Genomic DNA, 13085 nt, shown 5'->3' with positions numbered 1-13085 from the left:
GAAGGGGAGGAGGAAGGGGAGGAGGAAGGGGAGGAAGGGGAGGAGGAAGGGGAGGAGGAAGGGGGGAGGAAGGGGAGGAGGAAGGGGGGAGGAAGTGGAAGGGGAGGGGGAGGAGGAGGAAGAAGAGTTTCCTGATTTTGTACCCCTAAAGCCTACACAAGTAATATCTATACATAAAGATCGTATAGTTTGTAGAAACAAAAATAGATCAGAGCAAAATGAGCTATGAAGACAAAACTGGAAAACCATTTCAAGTATACATTTTTATCAGACTTTTAAAATTCTTGCAAATTGACATGATGAATTAAGACCAGGCTGCCTGATCAGTGCTGTGTTCTGAAGAAAAAAGATAATTGCTGTATCAAGAGACAATTATCTTAGGATTGTCTTTTAAAAAACTAAAACAGCATTCTCACTTATACACAGTCTAATATATAGAGAGAGGCAGCAAATGCAAGAAACCCATTCTTAATCCACAGGAACCCAAGGCAAGCCTACAGGATGAACTGTACTGGAGACCTTTGTTTATTCCAAGTGACTCAAACCACTTAGGCAATATCTAAGCCCCTCTACAGAATATAGACCTATTCAGTTACATAGCAAACAAACTTTCTCACAAAGCTCAAGAGAGAACCTCCTTGAGTTAAATGGGAAGACGACCTTTCTGCATATATCTCTATGCAGAATTTATATCTAAAAGTAGATTCACAAAACCTGAATAGTGAAGACAAGATGCCAGTGGGCATTAGGTTGCAGTAAACCTGCCAGTGAGACAGGATTAAATTAACTACATTTTGGCAGTGCAAAAACTGTTTTGAATCACAAGGATTTCTTTTAAAAAATCATATTACCAGTGTTAAGTCTGGTACCCTGGCAGCTAGAACAGGTGAACTTGCTCACTAAAAGCAAACAGTTCATGGTTTTTGCACTGGCATTGAGAGATGAATATCCATTCCCCCTTCCCCAAGTTTGCCTTAATAGAAAAACATGCATTTTGCAAGTCACTGGTAACAAAAGATGACTCAAATTACTGTAAATGCATGAAGGAGGACTTCCCAATGTAGTGAGGTTGTCAGCAATTGGAATCTAAGGAGCTTACCGTTTTGCCTCTAGCTCCCTTCAGCCCAATCTCTCCTGGACCACCAGGGTTCCCAGTCTCACCCTAAATACATTCATTAAAGTCAAATAGGTATTAAAATCAAACATATACATACTTAATATACATGAATCTTTAAACTGATTCTAACATGAAGACATTTTTCATATGCATTTTTAACAGTCTTCTTTGAAGTGTGTGAGTGTGTTTCCATTTGTGTAACCCTCTACATAGCACACCGCATCAGCATTGTTTCACTTTGCTGTCTGCCCAACGAGAACACTGGTTCTTTGGAGAAATGAACTTTGTTCTTTATTTTATCCTCCGACTCTATCATAGGACCTGACATTTTCTGAGTTCAGTAAGGGTTTCTGGAAAAAGTGGTATCTCCAAGGTAGAAGATGTCATTGCTAACTAGTTATCTAAAGATGATTTATAAACATATTGGGAAAATTGAGACAGGTGAAATCAAGTAACTTTGATTTTCTTTACATTATACTTTTATTTTTTTGGAGACAGAGTCTTGCTCTGTCACTCAAGCTGGAGTGCAGTGGAGCGATCTCTGCTTACTACAACCTCCGTCTCCTGGGTTCAAGTGATCCTCCCACTTCAGGTTCCTGAGTAGCTAGGACTACAGGCATGCACCACCATGCCCAGCTAATTTTTGTATTTTAGTAGAGACGGGGTTTTGCCATGTTGGCCAGGCTGGTCTTGAACCCCTGACCTCAAGTGATCCACCTGCCTCGGCCTCCCAAAGTGCTGGGATTACAGGCATAAGCCACCGTCCCCGGCCTTACATTATACTTTTCTTTGAGTAAATAAGAAAATATATATGATAGAGGGAAGGAGTAAATTTGAGGAAAAAAGGATAAGTTTTCTATCTTCTCATATTAATTAAAAAACTACAAATACTTTTTAAGTCTTACACTCCTAAACAAATGCATAATCTTAAAAATTGAAAAAATATTGGTCTATTTCCTTCTTCCCTCCTTCTCCCCACAAAGGCAGGAAATTTATTTGTCATTAGCTGTTCTTCTACTGGCCTAGGATACATTTCATAACCTCCAGAAGTATTTCTGACTGATCTCTAGTTACTAGGAAGCACACGGTACCTTAGGTCCACTTTCTCCAGGGAATCCTCCTTGTCCCTGTAATGGACAGGAGGGAAGATTAATACAGGCACACATCACCCAATGAAGTTTACACTGACTTTCATTTTTACCTGCTGCCCTCTGTAGTTTTGGTACCTCTGAATTAAGGAAGGGCCAAAACAATTGAAATCTGGAAGTGAAATAGCAGTATCTGAGAAACAAACTCTGATTTATAAGTTAAAGTATTTAAGGGTTTCATCAATATATCATAACTACCTAGCTGGTTAAAAGTATACATCTGAAAAGTTACAACTCGGCTTTCCTTCTTGTGTAATGGCACAGGTGGTCACTTGGCCATGTATCTCTGAGAAGATCTTAAAACGGATTTCCATGGAGAAATTTGTAAAACCTATGGAGAGTCTAAACTTGATCATTTATTTTAGGGTCCTCTGCTTACCTTACTTCATTCAAAGACTATAATTGAAGAGATTTAATAATCCCTATTGGATAAAAAAAAAAAACCTATATAATTAATTTAAAATAAAGTTCATTTCCTGATTATAATAAATCCTCAAACATGTATAGAATCAAAAAAATAGAAAGAAGAAAAATCACCAAAATCTTACGAGTGATTATATACATTTTGTTGTCATTTCCTTTTAACTTTTAAAAATACAATGTAACACCATTGGGATCAATGTTTTTTTCTGAGTATATTCTAAATTTTTACTTGAAATTGTCACAAAAATTTCTTTACATAATTATAAATTTCATATACATTCATTTTATAGGGTGGCTAATGTTCCAATGCCACAGGCTACTTAATATTTCCCTTCCTATAAGATATTAAGGGATTATACTATGGAATATTAACTGTTCTCTGTTCTAATGAACATTTCACTGGAAATCCCTCATTCATTAGTTTTATTTTTCAAATTGTTCTAGTTTTTGGTTCTTTATTCTTCCAGATGGCCTCTTGCATTATCCCCATTGGGATTTCACTTGGAATTACGTTCATCCTTCAATATTTGAAACTTTCCAACAAGATCCTGGAATGTCTCTTCATTTATCGAATTCTTTTTTCTGTCTCAGCAATTCACTGTCATAGGTCTCAAACATTTTGCAGACATGATATCCTTAACTGTATTATGTTTTCTGTATTTTGTAATTATGGTGGGATCTTTTTCATTCTGATTTCTTAGTGGTAATTCTTAGTATACAGAAATCACTGGTCTTGGTAAACTTCTCTCTCAGTTCCAGCCACCTAAATATTCACTGCCAATATCAACTTACTATTCTGATGTACAGTTTTATTTTTAAGTTATTGCTTGGCCCAGTACATTTAGAAAACTCCTGCACAACCTCTCACTACTGGCTAAATCAAATATAATAAGAAGAGGACTAATTTTGGAATGCTTCCCTGAGTAAACTTGAGTTTAGAGCGGCTAAGATTACATGCACTGTTCAGGCTGGAACAAGTCAGACTAGGGCCACACATCACTGCAAAAAAACAGAAAATTTATTTTCAAGTTTCAATTGTTGCCTGCACCTTAAACCATCACATTCTTTTCTACCACATTCCTCATGGGATATCAGCAAATAAATTATCAAAATATATTTCTAACTGTCCAAGATTGCCTTATTCCCTGCTTCCCTTTTTCTCTTAAATGTGGCAAACAAAACCAGCAACAAAAAATAAATGGAAACATCCAGCTTCCAGCAGATGTGACTTACCTTTGCTCCCTTGCGTCCGACACTACCATAACCTGGACTGCCATCATCGCCCTGTAAACAGAGCAACTGATTACCAGCATCCCAGACTACAGATAGAGACAGGCTTATTCCTCAACAGGACAAGATTGCAGCTTTTTGGTTTGATAAAGGAAAACCAGGACACAAGATTCTACCTCTGGGGCTGACCACCAACATTTTATGATAGTAGTACTAACGGCAATTGTTAGTAACAGATACAGACAATGCACTGTCCCTAGGTATTCCCATCTGTAAGCTGGGAATAACAATTATACCTACTCATATGTTGTTATGAGGATTACATGAACAAAAAATCAGGCATATAATAATCTTTCAGTAAGGGGAGATAGTAGTATTACCTCTCCCCGATACCACTTGGATTTTAATACCATTTTCGCTTTGCTAGACAAAAACAAGAAGTAAATGCCCCGGTATTGGCTACTGTCTGACCCTTGTAGAAACCCTGAGCAATGGGGGAAGGATGGAATGGATTTCTGATGAAGAGGCTCTGATAAAAGGAAAGGCTGGGAAAAGGGTTATGGGATTGCTGAAGACAAGTTTTGTTCATTTTACTATTTGGCTTCAAGAGCATTCTGGCCATGATGTTTGGCACCTGGGGAATTGCCACGTTGGGAAAGCTGGCCAAGGAACTAAGATGAGGACAATATCCCTCTTAATTTCTAGAAAACTATAAAACTTCATCAGGATCGTATCCTTAAAACTCTCTTCAGAGAACCACGCCAGATATCTACTGAACTGAAAGATTCCAAGAACCAGATGAAAACTAGTGACAAAATACAAACCTGCAAGCCACGAGGACCAGGAAAGCCAATAGCTCCTTTTTCTCCCAGATCTCCAGGTTCTCCCTGTTAAACAGAGATTGTTTTTAGGTTGGAAATTAGAATAGAAATTATGGCACTAATTCAGTTCACCTGTGTGGATCACGCACAACAATGGGTTTGTGCCCAGAACTGTGTGTTGTGCAAGTGATACAAGAGGAAATGCTGTTGGCCAGGGAGGTGTCCTCCATTGATTACTGAAGCCTCAGCAAGCATGATTTATTGTTTAGTGCAAGTTGCCATCTTAGCAGCTCAATGCCATGAAGATGAGTCAAGAGAAAAGCTCTGTACTGTTTTTAAAAGAAATAACAAAATCGTTTCCAGGATGATTCATGCAAATCATCTGGCCCCTGCAAAGATGGCACATTGATTAATCTAGTTTTAATATTCTGAGGGAGAATCAAGTTAACCAAAGGAGCATGATATCCTGGCAATAGTTGCTAACTTCTGACTAGTAGAACATTTACTGCGGGTTATTAATCAATCTCAGTATTATGTTGAGGGAAGTTCAGCTACATGGGAAATCAACACAGGTTTACAGAGGAAGGTTAACTCCTTTTTATTAAAAGGTAACAATTTTAATTTTGGAATAGTTTTAAATTTACAGAAATGTTGTGAACATAATACAGAAAGTTCCTGTATGTCCACATCAATTTGCCCCTATTTTTAACATTACATTACACTAGTTGTATTTGTAGGGTACATTTGTCACCACTGAATCAATACTGATTTATTATTATTAACTAAAGCCCATACTTTATTCAGATTTTTTCTTTTTTTTTTTAACCTGATATTCCTTTCCTATTCCAGGATCCCATCCAGGATCCGCATGGTATGTCTCCTTCGGCTCCTTTAAACTGGGACTGTTTCTCCACCCTTTTTGATAACCTTGACCATTTTAAGAAGTATTGGCCAGGCATTCTGTAGAATGTTCCCCATTGCTGTTTTTCTGATTAGACTGGGCTTATGGGTTTGGGGGAGGAAGATTACACAGGTAAAAGGCCATTCTCATCACATTATATTAAGGGTATATATAATCAACATGACATCACTGTTGATGTTAACCTTGATCTTATGGTTGAGATAATGGCAGTCAAGTTTCCCTAATGCCAAGCTACTCTCCCTCTCCCTCCCCTTCTATACTGTACTCTTTGGAAGACAGAGTGTGCAAGTGTGTGCAACCTACACTTAAAAGATGGGGAATTAATAAATCTTTTTTAGGGACAGAAAAGCAACATAAGGGAAAATGGACAAGGGACCACCAGCACTGCTCTGGGGGCAACGAAGAATAGGATTCTATGAAAGGGAAGCAGGAGATCATCTGCCTTGATGCCTTTTAGTACAGTGGTTCTCAAAGTGAGATGTGGGGACCACCTGCTGTATCCAGGGTTCATGTGTCAAGAAAATTCTTGGATCCCACTGGATTAGACTCTGGTAAGTGGAACCCAAAATATGTGCTTTTACATAAGCTTCTCAGCTGATTCACATGCACACTAAAATTTCAGAACATCTGCCTTACGGTAAGGAAACAAGGAAAGTCATATGGTTTGTCTAGGGCGACATGGTTGGTTATTGGTAGAGGCAAGTGTTGAGCCCAGGATTAACTGCCAGGTTACTTGCCTCCTGGAAATCTGATCTTACTGGAGTAAGGTAGGGGTAAGTGTTTGAGGTTTATCTCAGTGAATCATGAGTCCAGAGTGCTCAGTCCACCCTAGGGCAGTACAGAGGATTTGGTTTTCTTGGTCCTTTGCAGTCTCCCTTTCTCTCCTCTCAATTGCTACACTTTTGAAACTGTTCTTTAGAATGTCTTAGCCACCAGATATCATGGCCTCTCCACTCCTCCCCTCCTTAACTTTTCTTTATCAGTTGATACTCTTCACCTCCCTTCTTGAACTCTACTCAAAATCCAGTGTGCTTTTTTGTTGATTTTCCTTCCTTCCTAATAATTGTCGTTTCCTCTTGGACTTCTTACAAAGAGGCATCACCAAGAGTTATTTTTAATCCAAATGACTCTGAAATTTACATATCCAACTATACCTAAAAACCCTTTCCTCTATCCCCCCAAGTGATTTTCTTTCCTCTTAAACTCACTCTTCCTAATGACTTTCCTATGTCTGTGATAGGGTTACCCCTCATATACGAAGCATCCAAGTCATCTAGCCCACTCCTCTCTGCCTCAGTCCCCTATTGGAAGAGTTCTAAGGAATCATCACAAGTTAAGTCCTCACCCTGTTAAGTCACCTAATCACTATTTGCCTTGGAGACTATAAGAGCATACCAACTGTTCTCCTAGCTTTCAATCTCTCAGGCTTCATAATATTTGAGATGGAGTCTCGCTCTGTCACCCAGGCTGGAGTGCAGTGGCAGGATCTTGACTCATTACAACCTCCACCTCCTGGGTTCAAGCAATTCTCCCTGCCTTAGCCTCCTGAGTAGCTGGGATTACAGGCATGTACTACCACACTTGGCTAATTTTTGTATTTTTAGCAGAGACGGGGTTTCACCATGTTGGTTAGGCTGGTCTGGAACTCCTGACCTCAAGTGATCTGCCTGGCTCAGCTTCCTAAAGTGCTGGGATTACAGGGGTGAGCCACCACACACGGCCTAGGCTTCATAATATTTCTACACTGAATTGACTATTTAAAATCTTCCAAAAGTCTGGCTGTGTTCATCCACTCCATTCAAAAGTTTTAGATAATACTGTGCTGGCCACTGAATAAATTCACCACAGTCTCTCTTGTTGTGTTTGTCCTGCCAGATAGGATCATTTTTCATGCCTAGGTACCTCCTCTTTCAGGATTGTCAGGCACAACCTTGTGCCTTCCTTCACACGTTTTTTTTCTCATTACAGTCCCCCCATTCCCTTCTCTGCTTGCCAAAATTTTTATCATCTAAGTTCTACTCAAAGTCTGTATTTTCTATGATGCCTCCTTTCCCATCCCAGAAATACTTCTAATAATGCTATTTAAACCTCCATTTTAGCCCCTTATCTCTATTTCACGTCATAGATTGTTATGAAAATATTCTTTGGGGTTGGTTTCATGTCATATATATTATGCCACCCACGAATTCATTTATTCAATATTTACTAAGCACATATTACATGCCAAGCACTGTTCTAAGCATGGAGGGTGCAATCAATGACCAAAACAAAGATGTCTCTCCTGGAGCTGATTCTTCAGCCCAACTGAACGCTCAGTATAGTGCCTTGGTCTTAAAGGCCTTTGGTCCTACCAAAAGTCTGTGCAAATAGAGGAAAGAAAGGAAGTAAAAAAAAAGAGGTGGCGGGAGGAAATTAAGAGAGACTGGAAGAGAAAAATGAAGGCCTGCCCCAGAATATCCCTTGTTCCCTGAGATCCCTCAGCTCCAATAGGGTGTATCCCTCCCCTCTGAAATTACACTGAGCTGGAATCCCTGATCTCATCCAGGTCCACACCCATGTCCTTAGAGGTTGCTGGCTGTCTAAGAATCAAGCCAGGGTTTAGGGACCAGAAAATGTGTCCTCGTTTGTGTTGAAAGGGCTCTGGCTAATATAAGAGTTCTCTTGAGCAGAAAACCTCAACTTTGGTGAGTATAAAGAATGTGACCTACTTTATTTCCTTGGCTTCCCAAATGGCCTTGATTCCCTGCCTCTCCTCCGGGTCCTGGAGGTCCCTGAAACAAAACAGGGGGATTGCAAATATAGCAAAACATAAAGCAAACTTTCCTTCAGACCCTTTCTTTGTCTTATAAGAGGAAAATGAACCGCAGATGAGAGAAGAGTTATGGTTGCATCGATTCTTGCTCTGAAAAAAGCATTGCCACCATCAAATAAAGACTAGTAAATAAAAGAAAATTAATAAAGTAATTCATGCCAGATGTTGTCTAAAGAATTGTGCTTCCTTGTGAGTTTTCTCTTCCAAAGTGATTTCAGGTTGTTTTGCTCTAAGAACAGATGTTGTTAAAATGCTTAACACTTAAAGAAGCCATTCCAAATGACATTTGCCTTGAACTATAATCCTTCTTGTCCTTTGGTAGAAAGGACTGGCTTTGGTAGAAAACATTTTTTGGAAGACAAAATGATCTTTACTGGAAAATCATATGATATGTATATTAGAAAGCTCAAGAAACTTTACTAAAATAGTGTTCATAAGATATGTTTAGGTAGTATAAGATAAATATTCTGAAATAATTTTCTCTTTCCTAGTGATAAGTTAGAAAAATAAATGTAAACAAATTCCCACTTACCAAAAGAAGAAAAAACCTGTAAAATGCTTAGAATAAATTTAACAAGAAAGACGCAAAACCTAAAGAAAGCAAGTCTTAAGATCTTATTGAAGAACATAGCAAAACTTAAACAGATGATAAATATAACACCAATCTATATGGAAAAGCTATTAGATATAATGGAAGTAAGTCCTTCCAACATTCTAGAAAGCATATTTCATTGGAACAACTTTAGACTTAACAATTTGAAATACCAATTCAGAGATGACACAACTGCCTTCCCCTGTTGTTAACACTTAATCAGATTTTTCCTTTGGGATATCTAAACATATGGTAAGAGAAATCTCTTTTGGTAAAACTGTTTACAGGTATTTGTAAATAATCCCAACCCCAGTGAGCTGAAATCATTTGCACAGTTTTTTTGTCATGGTTGTTGTAATTTAACAGTAAATAAACCAACCTCTGTGTAATGAACATGATACTTGCAAATTTATTTCGTTCAGAACAAAAATACAGTAACATTAACATTTTCATCTTTTAAAAAATTTAAAAAGCAATACATTGGACATAAAAAAATTCCTAATAGGAAGGATTGTTGAACAATAAACTGGTTACTAACAAAGATAATAATCTTTCCATAATACCCGCTCTCTCCCCCTTCCTTCATCTTTAAAGAAAATTCTCATTATTGTCATCCTCCATAGATAGCTCTCCACCCAGTCCCTTCTAACTTTCACTACCACCACTACATGGAGCTAACTCCTTTGACTTTCATGTTCAGTCCAGTTGACATTTTTTTTTTTGAGTTTGATATGTGTTCTTTGAAACTTTTCCCTTAACTTCTGTCACACCAAGTTACCATGGTCTTCCTGGTACCTCTCTAGGCTCCTCTCATTAACCTTTGAAGGTTTCCCTTATTCTATTTGCCTTTTAAATTCTGTGTGCCCCAGGACTCCATCCTCTGACCTTATTTTTCTAACTTTACCCCCTCTTCCTGAATGGCACCCCTATGAATTCACATACCAGTTCTACACAAAGACTCCTAAATACATGCTCTCCTGTCCCAACCACTCAACTGAACACCGGAGCCATGTATTAAAAGGCTGAGTAACATAGCAAGACTCTATGCCAAAAACCAAACAAAGCCCAAGAATTAGCCAGGCATGGCAGCACACACCTGTAATGCCAACTACTTGGGAGGCTGAGGCAGGAGGATCACTTGATCCCAGAAGTTCAAGGCTGCAGTTAGCTATAATTGTGTCACTGCACTCCAGTCTGGGTGATAGAGTGAGACTCTGTCTAAAAAAATAAATAAAATTCCCATTGGACATCCTATTGAATAGAAATGGATTCTCAAAACCATCATATTTATCCTAAATCACGCTTCCAGTCTCATTTTCTTTTCATCAAGGAATAGTATCACCCTTTACTACTATTGAGACCCATGCCAGAAACCTGAGAATCATCCTAGACCCTTCCACTACCTCACTTCTCAAAACCCCTCAGCTACAACCCACAGTAGACTCTGTCTACTTTCTGTACCCCTCCCTCTTCCATTCCCATTACTTGCCTTCAGGCCCATTTTGTATCCTGCCTAAATTCTTGGCTCTCCTAGCTGTAGCCAGGTCTTCCTGTAACCCATCTCCACTGTTTTTAGAGAGAGATTTAAAATGTCAGGCTCATGTTACCACTTTGTCTGAAATTCTGAATATCTTTCAGAATAAAGTTTAAGGTCTTCTTAATATGCAAAATCCCTCAAAATGTTGGAATTGCATGCCTCTGGAGCCTCATTTTCTGTGACTACTTCTGTTGCTTTATGTTCAGGCACATCAAAGCAAGTGATTCATCAAACGTTTGTCTTACGTCTCCACAGTCATGCAAATTTTTCCCTTAGCTGGTCCATTTTTTTCCCCTCCAAGGAGTGGTACAATCTCCCTCCTCTGAAAAAGCCTACTTTTAGCATCACTGTTTCAGGAAGAATACCCAAACTTCCTGGCTGTGTTGGGTCTCATGCTTGTCCCCCAGGTTCCTCTACTCTGTATGTAATTGTTAGTGTATTTCTCTCTCTCATTCCTTAGAGACTAGACTGTATACTTCTTTAATGGGCACATCCTATTAATTCATATCTCTGGAGCATCATAGGCTACCTAGGACCCATCAACCCATCCATTTATCTACCCAGGAAAGATTCTCAAGAGAGATGAACTAATGTGTTTAATTAGCTGGTTTTCCATATGAAATTTTCATGCACTGTACAAAGAAGTAGAGAGATTCTAATTGTCCTGAAAAGCAAGGTATAAATTGGAAGATTTGTCTAGAAGTCTACTCTTCATTCTTCATCCCGACATAAATTCTGAGACAGAGGATGATTTGGGGAGATTATGCCATGTGTAGTTACTTCAAACACACACAAGCGCAATGAGAGATATCCTGTTTTAAGAACTTTCAAAATAAAAAAATGTCTTGGATGAGTAGATGGTTGGATGCATACAGGACTTTGCCATCAGAGAATCAGAAAACCTGATTCTGTTTCCTATGCAGGATCTTGCAAAGTACCAAAGTGAGGTTTGTGACTTAGGTGAATAGGGCTCAAGCCTCAGTGAATGGTTACCCAGATAAATCACCTGCTCAAATACTGCTGGTTACACAAGGAATCACACTGGTGGATTCTAAAAGAAAGACAAAAAAGTTATCGCCCCCAGAAAGATATCAAAGAGTGAAAGAGCTTACTTGACTTGAGATCAAGAATAACTATGGAGGGTTAAGAGAAGTTTAGGGCATTTAAAGGGGAAGGGCATTAGCTAGAGATCAAATCTTCATTAGCTTTGTTGTAATGGCTGCCTTTTATTGAGCATTCACATTTTGTGCAAGGCACTGTGCTGAGTGGAAAATAAATACAGTCTTCAATTCTTACAACAACACAGTGAGATGCCTGTTATTAACCCCATTTACTGATCAAAAACAGTTTCTCAAGGCATTCACATCCAAATTGCTCAGTTAATAAGAGGATTAGATGGGAATTGAACCTAATTGTATCTGACTCTAAAGACTAAAATCCCAGTCACTATGCCTGCTGCTCTGAGGCCCTTGTGTGGGACAGGATTCCCAAACTCTTACCATCCATGCATTAGTCCAGATTGGAGTTCTAAAAAATGTGGCTCTCCAAACTTGATGCATAAGGCTGGGGCCACATCAGACCTCCAAAAGTGGGACTTGATTGTCCCATTTTTTTTCTCATGTTGAGTTACAGAGCCCTTGGTAACCACAACTGCTTTAGTGTTAAGCAAGGATAGGAAAGAAGTGTTTAGAGGTTAATGATTTTTTGAAAATTGTGCTTAGCACCTTATCAGAAGAGACTGCACTTGGGAGTTTAGGTTTAATGGTCGGGGCACTGCCAAGGACACCCTGACTTTGGATTAGATAAGGCGGGGCAGGTAGAAGAGGTACAGTGTCTTCCCACACTTAAAAGGAATCCCTGTCACTTCTTTTTCTTTGTGCGGGGGAAATGTATGAAAACTCACAATGAACAAATATCAAGGTGGAAAGAAATAAGGAGATCAAATGCTCAGCTTCTTTAAAAGTTAGATATCAGCTAAGTCTGAGAAAACAAAAATCAAGAGGCCATTAAAAAATGGTGAGCTAATGCAAGAAAAAACCCCAAAACATCTGAGATGTCAATCTTGACAGTACTAGTCCTTAACCTTAACTTCTAATACTTCTCCGTGCACTCTACACTCCAACCATATTGAGCCATTTGTAGTTCCCAAAACTCACCTTGATATCTCTGTGTAACTTGGTTCTGTCCTCCTTCCGAATGCCTGCCTTTACCTTGGTTACCCGGAAAACACCTGCTCATTCAGCAAAACCAAATACACTCATCTCGTTTAACTCCATCCTTTACCACATCACTCTACTTTGAGTATAATTCTCTTTTAACATTCAGCACATCACATGGCAATTGTTTGTTTGTATGAGCCTCCTTTATGAGATTGGGTATACGTGAGGCTAGAGTCTATACCTGATTCATTCTTGTATCCTAGAATAGGGCCCAACACACAAGCAGCACTTAGTAAATGTTTGTTAAATGAGTAAAAGGAATGG

At 38.9% G+C, this 13085-nt stretch overlaps 1 protein-coding gene across 1 annotated transcript in view; it reads right to left on the bottom strand.

The window, feature by feature from the left end:
• Positions 1-13085, bottom strand: part of COL6A6 (collagen type VI alpha 6 chain) — a 113714-nt gene that overhangs the window by 44119 nt on the left and 56510 nt on the right. The window contains exons 24-28 of the mRNA XM_026454178.1: positions 8370-8432; positions 4743-4805; positions 3922-3972; positions 2209-2244; positions 1100-1162 (exon numbers count right to left, since the gene is read on the bottom strand). Of these exons, the coding sequence (XP_026309963.1) occupies positions 1100-1162; positions 2209-2244; positions 3922-3972; positions 4743-4805; positions 8370-8432 (276 nt within the window). The remainder of the gene's footprint in view (positions 1-1099; positions 1163-2208; positions 2245-3921; positions 3973-4742; positions 4806-8369; positions 8433-13085) is intronic.

The sequence above is a fragment of the Piliocolobus tephrosceles genome, chromosome 2 (assembly GCF_002776525.5).
Source record: "Piliocolobus tephrosceles isolate RC106 chromosome 2, ASM277652v3, whole genome shotgun sequence".
NCBI classification, from domain to species: Eukaryota; Metazoa; Chordata; class Mammalia; order Primates; family Cercopithecidae; genus Piliocolobus; species Piliocolobus tephrosceles.
The sequence above is the reverse complement of the archived record's forward strand: the minus strand, read 5'-3'. Positions and strand labels throughout refer to the sequence as shown.